The sequence below is a fragment of the Theropithecus gelada genome, chromosome 1 (genome assembly GCF_003255815.1).
Source record: "Theropithecus gelada isolate Dixy chromosome 1, Tgel_1.0, whole genome shotgun sequence".
Taxonomy (NCBI): Eukaryota; Metazoa; Chordata; class Mammalia; order Primates; family Cercopithecidae; genus Theropithecus; species Theropithecus gelada.
In genome coordinates, this window is record NC_037668.1 from 191060376 (window position 1) to 191078264 (window position 17889).

Here is a 17889-nt window from a genome sequence, read left to right on the forward strand (position 1 = left end):
TTGCCATTCCAGGCTGAATCCCTAAGGGTCGCCTTCTCAGTACTCACTGGCTTCCTTCTCATCCCATCCATAATCTACTCTTTGTATTCCTGTTCATTAATATTCATTAGACATGAAAAAACAAAACTTGTCATTCTGTTACTTAAGAACCTCTAAGAATAATTAGCCCAGTATAGGCATATTGTAAATATTTGTTGTGTGTTTACTCTTGACTAAAAATGTTAAATAGCTTTTGATCTGAGTCTTAAATGATTAAAAATTTACTGAGTTGGCTAAGTAATTTTATTAGGTTGAACCACATGAAGAAATAGATTGATCACATAAGAGGGAGGATGACATTTCAGCAAAGAGAACACCTCCATGTGCAAAGACATAGCACCTTCAGATAACTTCAAAGAATTCAAAATGGCTTAAGCAGAAAGTGATTCAACAATGAGCGAGATGAGAGATCTCTGTGCCCGGGTCATAAAGGTCCTTAAATACCATGTTGCTGAATTCTGATTTTATCCTACAGAAAATGCATTCATTTACTCTACCGAGCCCGGTGCTACATGTCAAAGATAGAGCAATAAGTTTGACAGAGCTGCAGTTTGGCAGACCTGCTAAAATGTGATGGATACTGCTGATTCTCACCCAATATCCATTTCTCCTTCTTCCTAACAGACCCTGAGTTTATTTGAGCTGGCAGTGTGTCTAGATAAAAGGTGACACTCCCTAAATTCCCTCAAAGCTGCTATGTAAGCAGAAGTTTAGAGGGGAGCTTCTAAGAAGCCTGCTTAGAAAGAGCTCATCCAGATGAATGAGGCCTTTATATCCTGCATCTCCTTTCGGACTAAAATTCTGCCCTAGAGTATGGGTGTGATGGTGGGAGCTCTAGTTGAAAGGATTGGTTTTGGGCTGGGCGCGGCAGCTCACGCCTATAATCCCAGCACTTTGGGAGGCTGAGGTGGGTGGTCAGGAGTTTGAGATCAGCTTGGCCAACATGGTGAACCATGTATTTTGTATTTTTCTACCAAAAATACAAAAATTAGCTGGCCGTGGAGGTGCGTGCCTGTAATCCCAGCTACTCGGGAGGCTGAGGCAGGAGAATCTCTTGAACCTGGGAGGCAGAGGTTGCAGTGAGCTGAGATTGTGCCATTGTACTCCAGACTGGGCAACAGGGCAAGACTCCGTCTCAAAAAAAAAAAAAAAAGAAAGGATTGGTTTCTAGGTGACCTTGAGGATAGAAGTCCACATGAAGATGTGGGTCACTAATGACTGATTAGCTTGGGTTACTAATGACACCAAGGGTATACCTTTCTAGTCCTAAGCTGCTTTTATGTAAAATAATCAACACCTTTTATGGTTAAGCCAATGCTATTCTGGGTTCCCTATATGTGGCCAATCTAATTCTGCATTGATACACAGAATGATAATCAAATATCACTTTATATTTGGGAACACTCATTCTGATTATAGTGTAAAGGATGAACTGGGGTGTGATCATGACAAAAGAAGGTTATTATAGGAAACTGAAAAAAACAAAAGCTATTTATCATAGCAAATGAGATAGGAAGAAGCACTAGAGAAACGGGAGGTGGTATAGTCTAACGGCTAATGTTACTGACTTTAGAGTCTGACTTCCAGGCTTAAATCCTGGTTCTACTAGCTGTGTAACCTTGATCAAATGAATTACCTGTTTGTGGCTTTATCATCAATAAAAAAGAAGATATACTGTCTTTTTTATTTTTTTAAATTTTGTACCAGGGTCTGTCACCCAGGCTGGAGTGCCATGGCATGCTCACAGTTCACTGCAGCTTCAGCCTCCTGGGCTCAAGCAATCCTCCCACCTCAGCCTCCTGAGGAGCTAGGACTACAGATGCATGCCATCACATCCAGCTAATTTTTGTATTTTTTGTAGAGACGGGGTTTCACCAAGTTGCCCAGGCTGGTCTTGAACTCCTGGACTCAAGTGATCCGCCACCTAGGCCTCCCCAAAGTGTTGGAATGACAGGCATGAGCCTAGTTGTTCTTTATTCTGGCTAAGACAAGTTTATATTCCTCTTCTTGAATGTCATGGACTTTCATTAGGCAGTCTCACCTACTTAGCCAATATTTTCCTCTGTTCCTTAATACATATTCTAACCACATCACTCTCTGTAATGAGACACTGAAACACTCATTCCTAAAATGAGTATTAATACTCATTTATGATTAAACAATTAATGATAATCATTTATCATTAATATAATTTTTTTAAAAAGACAGTATATCTTCTTTTTTATTGAGATAAAGCCACACTCATTCCTATGTTTGGGTCTTCACTCACATCATTTCTTCTATAATGTTCTTTTTAAACACTTCTCTCTAACTAATTTCTATCCACCCTGCTTTTTTGGTCTATAGTTCTCATGATTTTGTTTTCTCTGCGACGCTGATTGTCAGTGTGATCCAGCTTAGCACTTTTTTTTGTTTTTTGTTTTTTTGAGATGGAATCTCATTCTGCTGCTCAGGCTGGAGTACAGTGGCACAATCTTGGCTCATTGCAACCTCCGCCTCCTGGGTTCAAGTGATTCTCTTGCCTCAGCCTCCCGAGTAGCTGAGATTACAGGTGTGAGCCACTATGCCTGGCTAATTTTTGTTATTTTTAGTAGAGACAGGGTTTCACCATGATGGCCAGGCTGGTCTTGAACTCCTGACATCAAGTGATCTGCCCACTTCAGCCTCCCAAAGTGCTGGGATTACCGGCGTTAGCCACTGCACCTGGCCCAGCTGAGCTCCCTTGAACTGCTTCCTAAGTTCTTAATTTGCATGTGTAACTTGTCCTACAGGAAAATTTTAAGCTCCTTTTCATGGGTAATTTCTATAACAAAATGGCAGTCTAATAGCTATGCGCATAGTGTATGCTCAGTAAAACCTTCAGTGAGTAATCAATACAAATTCTCATTTTGTTATTTCCATAAAGATTTCAGTTCAACACTGAGAACACATGGGCACAGACGAGGGGAACAACACTCACCAGGGCCTGTTGTTGGGGATGGGGACTGAAGGGAGGGAACTTAGAGGACGGGTTAACAGGCATAGCAAACCACCATGGCACATGTATACCTATGTAACAAACCTGCACCTTCTGCACATGTATCCCCCTTTGTTTTTTTTTTTTTTTTTAAGAAGAAATAAAAAAGAAAATTCACTTCAGGATAGATAACCCCTTTACACCACGACACTTCATCAACTGAATCTTGGTCAGTATGCCTATAATGTACAAAGAGTGATAAGTGCTAACTAGAAAGAAGTGCAAAGGTAGACCAGAAAGGGAAGATACAAACATCAAATTTTATCTCATCAGAGAGGGAGACCACCAAACCCTATACTCACTAAATCTCTGATTCATATTTTGTAATATGAGTAAGAAGAAAATACTTTTGGAATACAAGGTCTTGTATGTCAGATACTAATCTAAGCACTTTATATACACCATATACTTTATAGTCATTATCTTATTTAACATTCAGAATGATTTTATGAGGCAGGTAATGTTATCTCCATTTTATAGAACACAAAATGAAGCTTAGAAAGGTTAAATCACTTTTCAAGATTGTTAAATTATATGCTAAATTACTTAATACACATTTATTTACTAGTACGAAACCTGAACATATTCAAATAAGATGATGTCAGGTTTCTGTAACACTGGTCCCAAAAGTTGACTGTGACAACACTGCCTCTTAAGAATACCAATTGATTGGTTTACTGTTGTTTCTATGGAATAAGCAATGTTTTTTTCAAATAGAGCAGCAACATAATGCATTTTACCACCAGGGGGCAGCAAGTAAACAAATGCCACAGGTTTTCTTCAAAAATAAACCTCTAAAACTTAGTGCAAGAATCAGTTACCCAACACATGTTTTTCCAGCTAAGTTCTACATTGCCCATGGTGTTTACTTATAAAGAGAGTGACGGGATGATCCTACTGAGTCCCATACTGAAGCCACATCAATGCAGGCTCAGTCAGATGTGGGCTGCTGAGGGTTCTCAGGTTCACACCACCAAAGAAAGCTACATGGCTCATCTCAAGCTCTGGGGCTTCTTGTGACAATGTCAAATTCCACCTCCTTTCATGTTAGCTGCCTCTGACAGTCCACATGATTTGTGGGAACATCATAACCTTTCAGCTGGCAGGGAAGACAATCACACCCAGTCAGAAGACAGGTATCCTAGTCTCCATAATTCCTATTAATAAATCCTTTAATAAAAATGGTGGTGTTGGGGATTCTTTTGGGTACTTACAAGCCTGTGGGACTTTGAAATAAATTTTATCACACAACGATTTCCCTCCTTACCTTTACCACTTCCAGCTCCTCCTTGCTGGCTGCTTGCTGTTTCTCCAGCCTGGTACTCAACTGTGAACAGATCTAAGGATGAGAAAAGAGTCTTTTACTAGAAAACAGAACTCTTGCAGCATGTACACATAACTACTTATCAATTCATATGTTACTCTAGCACATCTGATCCTAGAAGGAATTTTGCAAATGAATAGCACTGCAAATGCCAGTCATTTGGGAAATGAGCAGCAGAAAGCCGGAACGTTCCATATGTAAAGCATACTCTACCTTAATTAGTAGAAACATACAGGGGGTAGATTTGGATTCTTTCTGCCACTAGCCTTCTGTGACTGGTTCAAGTGAATTCCTGGCTTCACTTTTGGAATTAACCTATAGAATCTTTGCTGAGTATTCACTTTCTGCAAGTTAGTATGCTGAGAAAATCTTGATGAAAAGAATTCTAGACAGAAATATCTCCTGTCTACTGTCACAGAAAGAACCTGTTTTCAATCACAAAAGTTTCCTTAAGAACTGGCAGAGTGATGTTCTCACTCATAAGTGGGAGTTGAACAATGAGAACACACAGACATAGGGAGGGGAACATCACACACCGGGGCCTGGTGGAAGGGTGGGGGACTACGGGAGGCATAACATTAGGAAAAATACCTTAATACAGACTAAAACTCTTATTAAGTAGGTTTGGCAACACAGCATAGAAATTAAAAGCTTAGCTGCTGGAGTTAAATGTGAGTTTAAAGCAAACTCCATTTCTTTATAGCTTTGTGAGCTTGGGCAAAGTCATTAATCTTTCCAAGACTAAAAAGTGCTGTGCTATAGCAATCAAGTGGAAAAAAAGTATGCAAAGGGGTTAGCATAGCACCTGGCCAATAGTAAGCATACATTAAATAAAATCTATTATTATTATTTTCGATTCTGAAATAAGGTGCTAATAAGTATTAGAAATGGTAGAAAAATAAAAGAAACGGTAGAAATAGATAGATGGTAGAAATAGAAACTGGATATTCAAATCCATTGCCTGAAATAAGAATCTTTTATTTTAGAAAAGTGGATGAAAGGTGGGAGGATAGCTTGAGCCCAGGAGGTCAAGGCTGCAGTGAGCTGTGTTCAGGCCACTGTATCACTGCATTCCAGCCTGGGTGACGGAGCAAGACCTTGTCTCACAAAAAACAAAACAAAACAAAGATGGAAAAACAGGGGATGTGAAATTTTAAAGTACAATTTTGGCTAAAAACATATATGGTCTACCTCTATTATCAAAACATACGTTAAAAAACAATCCCAATTTACTCAAAAATAGCTCTGGAGATGAGGGCTTGCTTGCTGAGTGTAGTTTGTTGAGTTTCATTCCAATTCTCCAGATCCAAGCCTGAGGAACCATTAGTAGGACTGTACTGACTGATGTTAAAAAGAAGAGATTACCATGGTAGATTCTGCAAACCTTAAACCCTTTTAAATAAACCAAAACATTATGCACAGAGCCAGTAATAGCTATGTTCCAACTATAGAATACATTTAGATTGTGTCTTATATCCTAATTATCTTCAAACAGATGGGTCTGTTGCCTTTTGCGTTATTTCAAGGGCTTGCCAGATAATATTCAAGAATAGTCCCCAGGATTACTATCTGAAGAGTGCTGCATTTGGTGGCCATCCATGGCATAATCTGGCAATGAAAAATATGCATTTGTAGCGATGGGAAATTCCACAACACATGGTCTTTAATGTTCCTTATATTGGTTAATGTCTACCACCTCTTCTCCTAGATGCCCACATTCAACATCTCAGATCACCTTCAAGGTTTTCTCTTGTCTAGCAAAAAAAAAAAAAAAAAAAAAAAAAGACTGTCTTTTGTGAATTCAGGGACCTGGTTCTTCTTACTTGGACTCTGGTATTTGTGGTCTGTCTCCTTGGTTCCACATTTCTTACTGGGACAGATTAGTGCCAACAATACGTCTTTGATTATGCCACTTTACTGCTCAAAAAGGTCCTACCACAAACAAAATAAAATCCAAGGTCCCAAGCCTAGCCCCGGATCTTTCCTTGATCTGGACCCTAACGTCCCTTTGCTTCTCTTTTGTACTGGAATCTCTTACCAAATGAATTATTTTTCTCTTCACTAATCTACTTCCATGCCTTTGCACATCCTGTTCCCTCTTTTCTACCATTTCCATCCTCTTCTTTGTCTTCTTTATCTCTACAGATCCAAGTCTCACCTAGCCTTTGAAGCGCAGCTCAAAAGGATTCATTTCCCACACATAATAAGTTTGTTTCCTCTTATTTCTACATAGGTATTATCTCCACATTATATGATAAGCTTCTAGAGAAGAAAACTTGAATTCATTCATCTTTTTGTCTGTCAAAGTATTAAGCCTCACAGAGAGAAGGCATTAAATAAACATATGTTGATTATCATAGAAAAGTAAAATAGCTCTAAAGTTTTATTTCTCAGTCCTCCGCGAGTATGCAGATTCCTTATGGAAAGATGTTCATAATGTATTAAGTGAACTAAAGGTAGTTACAAAAAAACAGGATAAACAATACAATTCATCCTGTTTATATATATTATAAATTTATTTATAAAGCATTTGTATAGCAACAATGCATATTCAATATATTACAATGATTATCTCTAGCTAGAAAGATTGAGGGAGATTTGTTTTCTTTGTGCTTCTCTACACTATTCTAATTTTCCACAAGAACACAAATTTAATTTATAAGCAAAAAAACCACATTTTTTTAAAAAAGTAAGTATCAGACTTCAGAGTCCTATGTGAAGTAGAAGACCCCAGGGAAATCCTTAGATGAGAAGATGGCATATGGTACTTTAATTAATTCTAGAAACCTGGAATTTGAACAGATCACGCAGGGTCTCAGCAATGAGAGGAGTCCTTGCCATGTCCAGCCAACAGGAAGGACAGGAAGGTACCAGTAGATACCAGGAAAGGGGGGCTTTCTGACACCATTCTGGTGATGGGGTCAGAAACATCCTCAAGAAGATGAGCCCTTTGTTAAAAGCATTTTAAGGTTCACAATAGAAAGCTTCCTGCTAGCACTGGCCTGCAGAGGGGAAGGCCACATAGCCATGTGGGAAAAAGAGTGCCTACCACATTCTGTACTGTGGGAGCAAAGGATACACTGATCCCCCAGCTACTGCCATTTAATACAATAACTAAACTTTGCAAAGAGGCAGGTGTTCCGAGTGTGATCTACTGGAAATTAGCATCTGAGTAAGGCAGAAACAGGATCTCAGTAGTCATCAAAAGGTTTTCTGTTCCTCTAAATCTACCCAACATTGTAAACAACCAATAGATTGTTTTGGTCAGTTAGACCTCCCAAGTTATCAGTTATAAGTAATAAGCTATAAGTAATAGGTATGTCCAACCACTGTCTGCTTCAAAGGAGAGAGTGAGTCACTAAATTTAATAAATCTGGAAAACTATTCTGGAAACTTTAAAAACAAAAATATTTCTTTCCCAAAGAAAAACAACAATATTTATTTATTTATTTATTTATTTTAGAGATAGGGTCTTGCTCTGTTGCCTAGGCTGTAGTGCAGTGGTGCAGTCATAGTTTACTGCAGCCTCAAACTCCTAGGTACAAGTGATCCTCCTGCCTCAGCCTCCCAGGTAGCTGGGACTATAGGCACACGCCACTATGCCTGGCTAATTAAAAAATTTTTTTCTTTGTAGAGATGGGATCCTGCTATGCCACTCAGGCTAGTCTCAAACTCCTGGCCTCAAGCAAAAAAAAAATTTAAAAATTACTTTTATAGCAGCAAACTATAACTAGCTCTATGTGCCACAGAGGTACATTACCTGTTTATACTCAGCAATGATAGCTGTAGTCTTCTTTATTTCATATTCTGCCTTCTCTAGCTGTTTCCTGAAGACTTCTTTTAGCTAGAAAGAACAGAATGAGAAATATCAGGATTCAGCCAAAATCTTAATAAATTTTCATAAACATCTATATTCAAGTCTGTCTGATTCATAGTCAGTAACAATGGTAACAATGTTAACTATATAAATTATCTTCATAGAAGGTGCATCTTGATAATCTGAAAAAGTCAATCATCTCCAGAGATGCAGAAACCTTACTTTCTTTTCTATAAAATATGAGACATATGAGCAACACCATTATAAAATTGCTTATGCTACTTCTAAACATGTTGCTAAATAAGTGTCCATTCTGAAGCTATCTTTATCCTTATAAGAGTCTAAAACAAAACATCAAGGCAATACTGCATGCTAAATTTGTTACTCTTGATGTTATAAATTACTGAAAAAAATCATTATAGGCCTCCTTATTTATAGTCTACCTTTACTGCTGTTACCTCTCTAGAGACAGAAACAAGAGGCTTTGGAGACTAGAGTTAGAAAAGACGGAAGAAAATAAGAGCTTTTGAGAAGGACAGGAGATTCAGGGACTATAGAAACTGACTTTAGAAGGAGCTAAAGTGACACATAATGGAAGGTACTTGTTACAGTCACTGAAATGTTAAATTATGAATGCTATAGTTATAACCACAGTTATTTTTGTGGCCCAGAACCTCTAGAATTCTAGGCATATAGGAAAATGAAGGTGATGGAAAAGCTCAGGTGCTACCAGATACAAAGGAAAGAATTAAATTCTGCAAGTTGTTGAACAAACAAGTAATGAAACAAACAAAAAACAACTCTGCTTAAACTTTAAGTACATAATCAGAATAAAGAGATGCATTCTGCAGTACAGCATCTCAAATTATTAATGGTGTATACTCTGTAATTGCTAGTTCATAAATTATTGCAATTTATAACTGCACTCCTCATTAGATTTCTGAATTTCTTCATATCTGTTAGATTCTAAAATTCTAAAAGCAATTGGTAAGTTACACTGATCTAAACTCCGTGGTTTATATTGATCTTTATTCTCTATCTGACCCAATTTAAGGACATAAGCAGTAACCTTCTTGCCTCCCATGATAAGGCCCCATTGATGTTAGGACAGACTTGGCTGGCTGAGAGTCTCTGAGCAAGGGTCACTAAATTTATCTAAGCCATAGTTTCCTCCTCTGAAAATGGGAATAATCCCTATTTTACAAGGGTACCATAATGATTAAAATAGTTACACACACACAGACAGACACACATACAGACACACACATGGAGGGGAGGGAGGGTGCAAAGCATCTTGCATTGTTCTTGCCACATACTAGGTGAGTATTCAAATGTCACATTCCTTCCCATTTTAGGTATCAATTGCCTACAGGCTAGTATACGTCTATGGAACCATGGAGCAGGTAGAACCTGGGTTAAGTTCATTTGCCAAGAGCTTTAGTCCTCATCTAGAGTAGCTTAAGTAGTCCAAAGATGGCAGGAAGTAAAGAAAAAACAAAACTCATTAAGGAACCTAAATAATCTAAAACTGAGTAATCAGCCCCTGAAAATTTTTGAGTAGGTAAAAAATATATATCGTGGACCGCTGTAAATGCCAAAGACTCACTAAATCAGATTCCAAGGAAAAAGAAACCATGGAACACTTTTTATAAAGTCTGGAAGGTGCTAAATGACACATTCCTCCACATGTAACTTTAGTGGAACTTTTTTTCTGGTTGCTTGGATGTAGATCTTTGAAATGCTTTATGCTGTGCTTTAAATTTAGTATTACTGATGTCTCAGAATGAAACATTAAAATAAGCTAATCACGATTTGAGATGCTTCCTCACTTTATAAGTTAGCTACATTAGTAAAATTCAAACACACTCTTGGCAGAAGACTTCAATTGTTTGTGATGAAACTGACTCATAATCTAATCTGTGTCAGGTCCCTGGCTGGGACTGACAGGGGTAGAAAACATTGATGAAGCAGCATGTTCTTCCTTGGGGAAGTGGAAAGCTCCAATTCCTTGGGCCGATAGGCCTCTCTGCCCCTGTCCTACACTGCTCTGCACTGGTGGCATTTTCTGGCTAATTGGCCTTACAGCTCCCATGAAGAGTGTAGGGTGCTAACTTCAAGGCTGCTTCTCAAAAGGTTTCTTTATATTCCCCCAGGAAATAGGTTTGAAAGCTTTGCCAGGAATACTGATGCTCCTTAAGGTGTGAATCAGGAAAATGAAGTGTGACTGATTGAGGCAGGGGCTGTGTGGCAACTCCCAGCAGAGGTCTCTGTAGGCTTTTGGTTTAACAATGCTCATAAACTACTTTAGAGAAGTCTTTGTCCTGGAGATACAACACAAAATTTGCAGATTCGTCAAAGCTCTTGGATCATAATTCCAAGTTACTAAACTTAGAGAAAACTCAACACTCTTGCTAAATATCTCAGTAAAGGCAAATTCCTAAAAGCTGTTCAAGGGTAGAAATACTGCCTCCTCTTTTAACACACTTCAAAAAAAAAAAAAGATGTCAGAAATGTTGAACAAAAATGTTGAGTAAGTACACTCAATTACTTACATTACTGCTTTAACATCACCTTTGATTTAGAAGAAATTTAATTTTCCTGATTTTTTATAGTATTAATCAATTCCCTACCCACATACCTTTGCAAAGAAAAGCCTACATATTCCTTTTACCTGGGCAGTCTCTTCCTCTTGCTTCCTCTTCTCCTCTTCAGTCTCCACCAGCCTCTGTTTGGTTAAGAGGAGTTCCTTATTCAACACATCTGCCTTGTCTTCTGCCTGCAAATCATGGTACATCACAGTCATACATAGGGCAAAGAAAGTGTGTGGAAATTTTCTCCAAACCCAATCTTCAGTTGCTGTTCCAAAATTATTGCAAGTCATTCTTTTCCCTCCTAGCTCAACCAAGGGATGACTGCTTTCACTGAATGCCAACTATGTGCCAGCTAGTTGGCGCACATTATTTCTAATCCACACACCAACAATAATTTTACAGATAATGACAGTGAGGTTTGGAAAGATCCAACAAACTGTCTGGGGTCACACATTTAATAGAGTCATGATCTGAATTCAGATTTGAATAACATCAAAGTCCATCCTCTTTCTAAATGCTTCTTACAGAGTTTTAGATGTTACAACAGCACGCACTCTGTGCAGATGGATCTGATGAAGGGGTAGAGCCTCACACAGAAACTTCCAACTGGTGGAGAATGAGGGTTGACTCAGAGAGAAGGAGTAGACAGGCTGGTCTGAGGACAACAATTAGGTGATAAATTCAAGGACTAGTTGAGGTAAACCTGCCCACATGGCCACTCACACAGGGCAGTGAGTCTAGTAAGGAGAAATTAAGACCAAAAATCCATGATAGAGAGAGCCATGAAGAAAACGGAAATATGGACCAGGAATCCAGGAAGAAAAGATCGTATTTCTAGAATGATGATGTCTATTTAAGACGCCGGGCTCTCACCTTTTAGGCCACGACTTCAAGTTCACATGGCAATGAAGCATGCCCTCAGCCCTAGCCCACTCACTCCCATCTAAGTTAGCTCCCCTATCTAAATCTCTCATATTTCCCTTGATAGGACTGTCATGACAACTTACGCATGGGATTTATTCGTCTTGCTTACTAGGCGTTAAGCTCCAGGAGGCAAGAACCATATCTCTTTTGCTCATCACCCTATCCCAAGCACCAAGCCCAATGCCAAGTACACCATAGGTGCTCCCTAAGTACTTGTTGAATGAAGAGGTGTGGCTAAATCATTGCAGATGTAGACTGCATGTGGTGGAGATGGCAGAAGACCACAGGATGAGTTCAGCAGAGAGAACCCAGACACAGAGGAGAGGCAATTATGTGAAGAAGCTATCCCTGGCTGACAGCAGCAAAATGTTATCCAAGTAATGGTGAAAACTGGCTGGGTGGCCTTCTGTCCGTCTTCTGCCATATCTCCCATATGTCCAGATGGGCCAGGCCAGCCCAGACTGCTGAGGACTGGCCAAGCGGCCTTCTGTCTGTTTTCTGCCATATCTCCTGCACATCCAGATGGCCAGGCCAGCACAGTCTGCTGGTGACTGTAGAGAAACTGCATTCCAGCTGCTCTGCTTGCCTTGTCTTCTGGCTCCTGATGGCTCATAGCCCAGTGGTTAGAGCTCTGTTTGCAGATCATTTGAAACCGTTGGGTAGTTAAGGCGAAAAAGTCCCTTAAAAGTCTTTAAGACACTAAAAATTGCTCTGATGCATTAGATTTTAGGGGGGAAAATCTAACAGCAAATTAACATACTAAAATGAGAGGTAGACCTCGAGAATGCAATGAGAACACTACAAGTTAGGTTTTCAGTTAAGTTGTAAGACACCTGATGTACATCATGGAAGCATCTGGCATAAAGTATGGCATTTTAAAAGAAAACAAAAAGAGAAAAATAAATAAATAAACCATGGAAGCACAAACCTTCCATTCTAGAGCCCCAAGCCAGATGACTGACTGAGGTTACTCACAAAGCAGGGAGACCTTCCCAAAGTCTCTGACAGATGGGCACAGAGTGGCACTTTAAGAGCAGCTGTACTGCTCATTTCAGTGTTCTTAAAAACTGAACCAACTCTCTCCCTGTAACTGCAGCCCACTGGTTCAGGTTCTACCCCAGAATGTTTGAGCCCTGCTAAAAAAGAAGACTACAACGAAGCCTTCCTCTTAACAGGACGCACAGCAATTTCCACTTTGTGAAGAGACTGATCCTTTCATAATGTTCATCATGATACTAAAATAAATGTTTTTTTCCAGTTTGGTCTCTGAAACTTCAGTTTGGTTTTTCCAGTTTAGAGCCATCTAAAATTTTAACATTTTGCAAAAATGTTATAAAGTAAATGCTGGCCAGGCGTGGTGGCTCACGCCTGTAATCCAGCACTGTGGGAGGCCGAGACGGGTGGGTCACCTGAAGCCAGGAGTTTGGGATCAGCCTGGCCAACATGGTGAAACCCCATCTCTATTAAAAATACAAAAATCAGCCAGGCATGGTTGTGGGCACCTGTAATTCCAGCTACTCGGGAGACAGAGGCAGGAGAATTGCTTGAAACCAGGAGATGGAGGTTGCAGTGAGCCAAGATCGTGCTATTGCACTCCAGCCTGGGCTACAAAAGTAGACTCTGTCTCAAAAAAAAAAAAAAAAAAAAAAAAAAAAGAAAAAAGAAAAAAGAAAGAAAGAAAGAAAAAGAAAACGGGGAAAAGCACTTCCCTGAGGAATTTTTTTCAAAAACACCTAAATGTTTATGCTAAGAAGACCTATTATTTTTATTTGCACATTTTCTGTCAAACAGTCTTCATTAGGTCAAGATTAAGGCAACTTCACTTATTTCTAGAGCAAAATCTAGATATCTAGAGCAAAAGGCAAATAAACCCCAATGAGGAGGAAACTGCAATAGAGACTTGGTTTCACTGGGTTCCCCAGGCTGGTCTCGAACTCCTAAGCTCAGGCAATTCACCTACCTCGGCTTCCCAAAGCGCTAGGATTACAGGCATGAGCCACCGCGCCCGACAGCCTTCACCATAATTTGACAAGATTGAGAGAAACATTGTCATTATCAAGTCTAAACACTTAGCAACATCTTATAATGTCTCACTGATATTGAAAGTTCTAATTGCAATCAGGGCTTCTGCTACACATATATGAGAGAAACAAGCACTGCAATGTGTGATTTAATCATGAATCAACCAATAACCTCAGCAAAGACTCAGCCCTAATACCAGAAATGAGGATCTTTGAGAAATGATTTCTGAAAGAAATAACCAGGCCAGTCGTTCAACTTGAAACAAAACAAAATAATTTTCCATTTAGTCCATGTAGCTTCTGGTCTAAGAGAACTTGCTATGGTGAGAGGGAACTAAGACCCCTGGTCCTCAGCAGGACAGTACTAATCATGTCTCTTCTCTTTTGTTCCTTGCAAACAGGGAAGGACAGGAAAGGCTTGAAAGCAGATAGTAAGCAGACACTGAAATGGAGATGTTGTACGTTTTTTCACTTCTTATCACTGAGAAATCTTTATTTAAGGAATCTGAAAGAGGGCAAGTTCTCAGAGAGGAAGGCTCTGTCAGAGGCAAAAGCTGAAGAGCCTTTGGTGTCCAGGAAGCCCAAAATTAGCACTAAAATGGTCAGAGTAAGGAATGATTTATTTTTGCAAAGTACCTAATTTCCTAATTCATGTTTGTTTGCTTACATATCGTCTTAAATACAATCTGCTTTCATATTTGTTTAAAGTTTGCCAGTGTTTTGCTATTTTAGTTAAAAGATCTGATTTTTATGAACTGGGAATGGGAAAGTACTGGGCAAACTGGGTGAAGGCCTGCAAAGCCACTCTCAGGCTAGGGCCTTTCCTAGAAGACTGGTGGGACAGGTCACTTCAACTGTAGGGACAGCTTTTTGGTAGGCAAATAAACCCCAATGAGGAGGAAACTGCAAAATCAGAAGTTAGGAGGAAATATGCATGAAATAGCGTTTTTATTCTTTCATCTAGATAAAAAGCTCCAAAAGGGAGGGCCCAGGTCATATTTACTTTTCTTAAAAGAGAGGGAGAGTCAAGGAGGGAAGAAGGGAGAGGAAGAATGAAGGTCTGATGGAACCTTTTCTTCAGGGGCTGTTCTAGCACTCACATCATGAGTTACCCCGGTACTCAATAACCAATTACTTCAGGAATACCTATAATGGCAGTCACTCCAGACTGACTCACATAAAGGATTCTCTTGGTGAATAAATGATTTTTAAGATAATTTTTTTTGGATTAAAGTTATATATATTATTTAGTATTATATTCATATATAATATGCATATTATAATGTTCATTATTTTTCTGAGTTTTAAAAGTTCTAATCCTCATTTTTACTTAACCTATGGTGGTTAGGTAATTTAAGGTCTTTGTATAAATTCTAAATGGGAAAAAAACTATAAAGATGAATATAAAAATCAGATTTAATCTTATCACCCAGAGATACCTGGCAGTAACATTTTGATGTACTTCCTTATGGGCTTCTTCCCTATCTAGGTATACTATGGTCCCCTTCCCAATAGGATGACCCAGTGCCAGCCAGTAGCCCTTGAAATTTAGATGCAAACATTATAAGTGTTTATTGTTTACAGAAAAAAAGTATTTTTAAAAAACTACTTTATCATTATTTTCCCATTAAAAAAAAATTATTCCAGAAAGACAAACTGTCACTCTCCCCTACTAGTGAACATAGATATTATAATATTTCTATTTTCCATTCTTATAAGTAACACTGCAGTAAACAACCTTGTATATACATTTTTTTACCAAATCTTTTTTTTTTTTAGGTTTACAAGTCAGAGGCTCTCTAGTTTCCTCATCTATATAGTTTTCTCATTTATGAAATGGAAGATTAAAATAATAACTGCTTCCTGGAGTCATTAGGGAGATTAAATGAGATGATGTTTATACATTGCTTTATTTAGTGCTTGGCATATAGTGGGTATATAGTAAAATTTAATTTTATTATTGCTTAAACCTTTTAAAGTCTTAACACATATTACCAACTACATTTCCCAAACAACTTTGAAATTCTCCTTAGCTCATTTCACTGCATCCTCACTGAATCCAACTGTTTAAAAATTGTTTCATTTAGTCAGCCATCGTAAGAAAATTATTAATGGATAAAAGATTCAAAATGGTAGAATCAAGCCCATTTGGAAAGTTAACATAGAACCAAGACTTTCATTATAGCACTGATTTATCTCAACAGTCTCGAATACAAAAATACGACCACTGAGGTAAGGCTGAATTTACCCTGACTGAATGGAGATCCTGCTACCTTCTTTGGTTCTGACTCTCCTAGTCACATATTTCTTATATCACTTCTCACAGCTTCCAAATGGGCGGGCTAAAGGAGGTTTGTAGTTAACAGGGCCACAACTTTTTAAAAAAGCATTCTCTGGGCTGCTTTTTCTACCTTCCATATCGTGTCACAAGCAACACAGTTCTTGTTTTTGTTTTTGTTTTCGAACTCCTTTTAGTGCCAGTTCTCTCAGTGTCCTCCTCTCCCAGACACAGCACTGTTTTCCTGAACATGGGTCTTATCTCCAACTTTACTATGGTTAGAACTTTTGAGCCACAAAATTGGCTATCTATATGGGAAAACAGGAATTGTGGCAGGGGCCATTTTCAGCTGTCCTTTAATTTTAAACATTTAAGCAGATTTATGTTATGAATGAATTTGTATTTTTTAATATTGTCAATGCAAACTTACACCACAGGTAATGACTCTTTTACAGACTCAACAGTCTGCGAGTCAGTTTTTCTGACCCTCCACTGTCTGTTGGGAATATTTACTTTGTAGAAGTCAGAAAATAGAGTGGTAATTTTAAATCTGCACAAGACTGCTTCCATATTGCCAATTATTTCTGAAAATGCTAGCAAGAAAAAACAGGAGGTCCTAAGACTGTCAGCTTAGTTGGAAAGAACAAGGGAATGCTAAATAGTTTAAGGTCTTCCTAGCAACAGCTAACATTTAATGAACACATACTATTGAAGTGCTTTTCTTATTTGTTATATCATCTCTATGAGATAGACACCTTTTTATATCTATAGACAGCTTAAGAACTGCCCAGGGTCATATGGGTCACAAGTGGTGGTGCCAGCATTCACAATAGGGCAGTCTGGCTCTCAGCCACTCAGATGCCTATCAATCTAACAATCCAACTCTTAATGTAGGTACTTCATGTAAAAGTTCACATTTATTCTGGAGAAGAATTCTTACTGGAACAAAGAGTAAGGTGCCTACTGTTAGAGTGGCATTAGTACAGGTATATTCTTGGTGACTAATGTTCTCAGATAATTATGCTGACAGCCATTGGTTCAGGAAAGGTATCAACAAAGACATAACAGAGTTTAGAGGTATAAAGAAAGTTATGTCACACATGCTATTTAGAAATGACCCAAACTTTTCTCAAAGGCTTGTGTTTTCCACTCTCTCCAATTAACACAAACTGTCCCTGCCACTCCTCCATTCATCAAGAACAAAGTCAAGAACAAAGCAAGCTTGTGGGGGCAGCGGTGAGGGCAAATTGGTCTTTGCCCTGAGGAAGTCATCACAGTCTCATTTCTAAAGTTTACCTGATCCAAGTCATTCCGTAGAGCAATTTTGCTTGTTACTAGTTCATGGGCGAGGTCATCATTCTCTTGTTCCAACCTCATGCTGGCCTCCTGTAATCTTCGGTTCTCCCTCTGCAGAAAAAGAACAACAGCCGGAGGTGGGCATTAGTGTCTGGACATACAGAAATGAATAGAACTAGTGAGGAAAAACAAGCAACAAAGTGAACTTTCAAAGGTGTAAAAAGGAGAAGGCGCAAGTGGCACAGGAAGGCAGGATTGCTGTATGGGAAACAACAGTGAGTTTAGCTAGCAATGCAGATGCGGTTCTCTACCCGGTGAAACTTGTCCCTTAAACTCTCAAGATGGAACTTCATTATAAAACATGTGCCACAAAGAGCAAACTTTCTGAACATACCCCCCCAATCCTGTGAGGTTTTTACATAGATCTAGAACACAGACACAAGCAATTCTTTATTTCAAACATGCACGGTAGTTTCACCCTTGACCTCAAGAGAAACCACAAGACACAGTAGGAATGAAACAGGGGAAAACCACTAGACATTTCTTCAAATTGTTTTTCTAAGACAGGTTCATATTGAGTATA

At 38.8% G+C, this 17889-nt stretch overlaps 1 protein-coding gene across 4 annotated transcripts in view; it reads right to left on the reverse strand.

Annotated features, from left to right (window-relative positions):
* The window catches only part of RABGAP1L (RAB GTPase activating protein 1 like), an 802566-nt gene that overhangs the window by 8179 nt on the left and 776498 nt on the right, over positions 1 to 17889 (reverse strand). For all 4 annotated transcript variants that reach the window (XM_025368997.1, XM_025369006.1, XM_025369024.1 and 1 more), the window contains 4 exons: positions 17307 to 17417; positions 10868 to 10972; positions 8140 to 8223; positions 4323 to 4394 (listed from right to left, as the gene is read on the reverse strand). In XM_025368997.1, coding sequence (XP_025224782.1) covers positions 4323 to 4394; positions 8140 to 8223; positions 10868 to 10972; positions 17307 to 17417 — 372 coding nt within the window. The remainder of the gene's footprint in view (positions 1 to 4322; positions 4395 to 8139; positions 8224 to 10867; positions 10973 to 17306; positions 17418 to 17889) is intronic.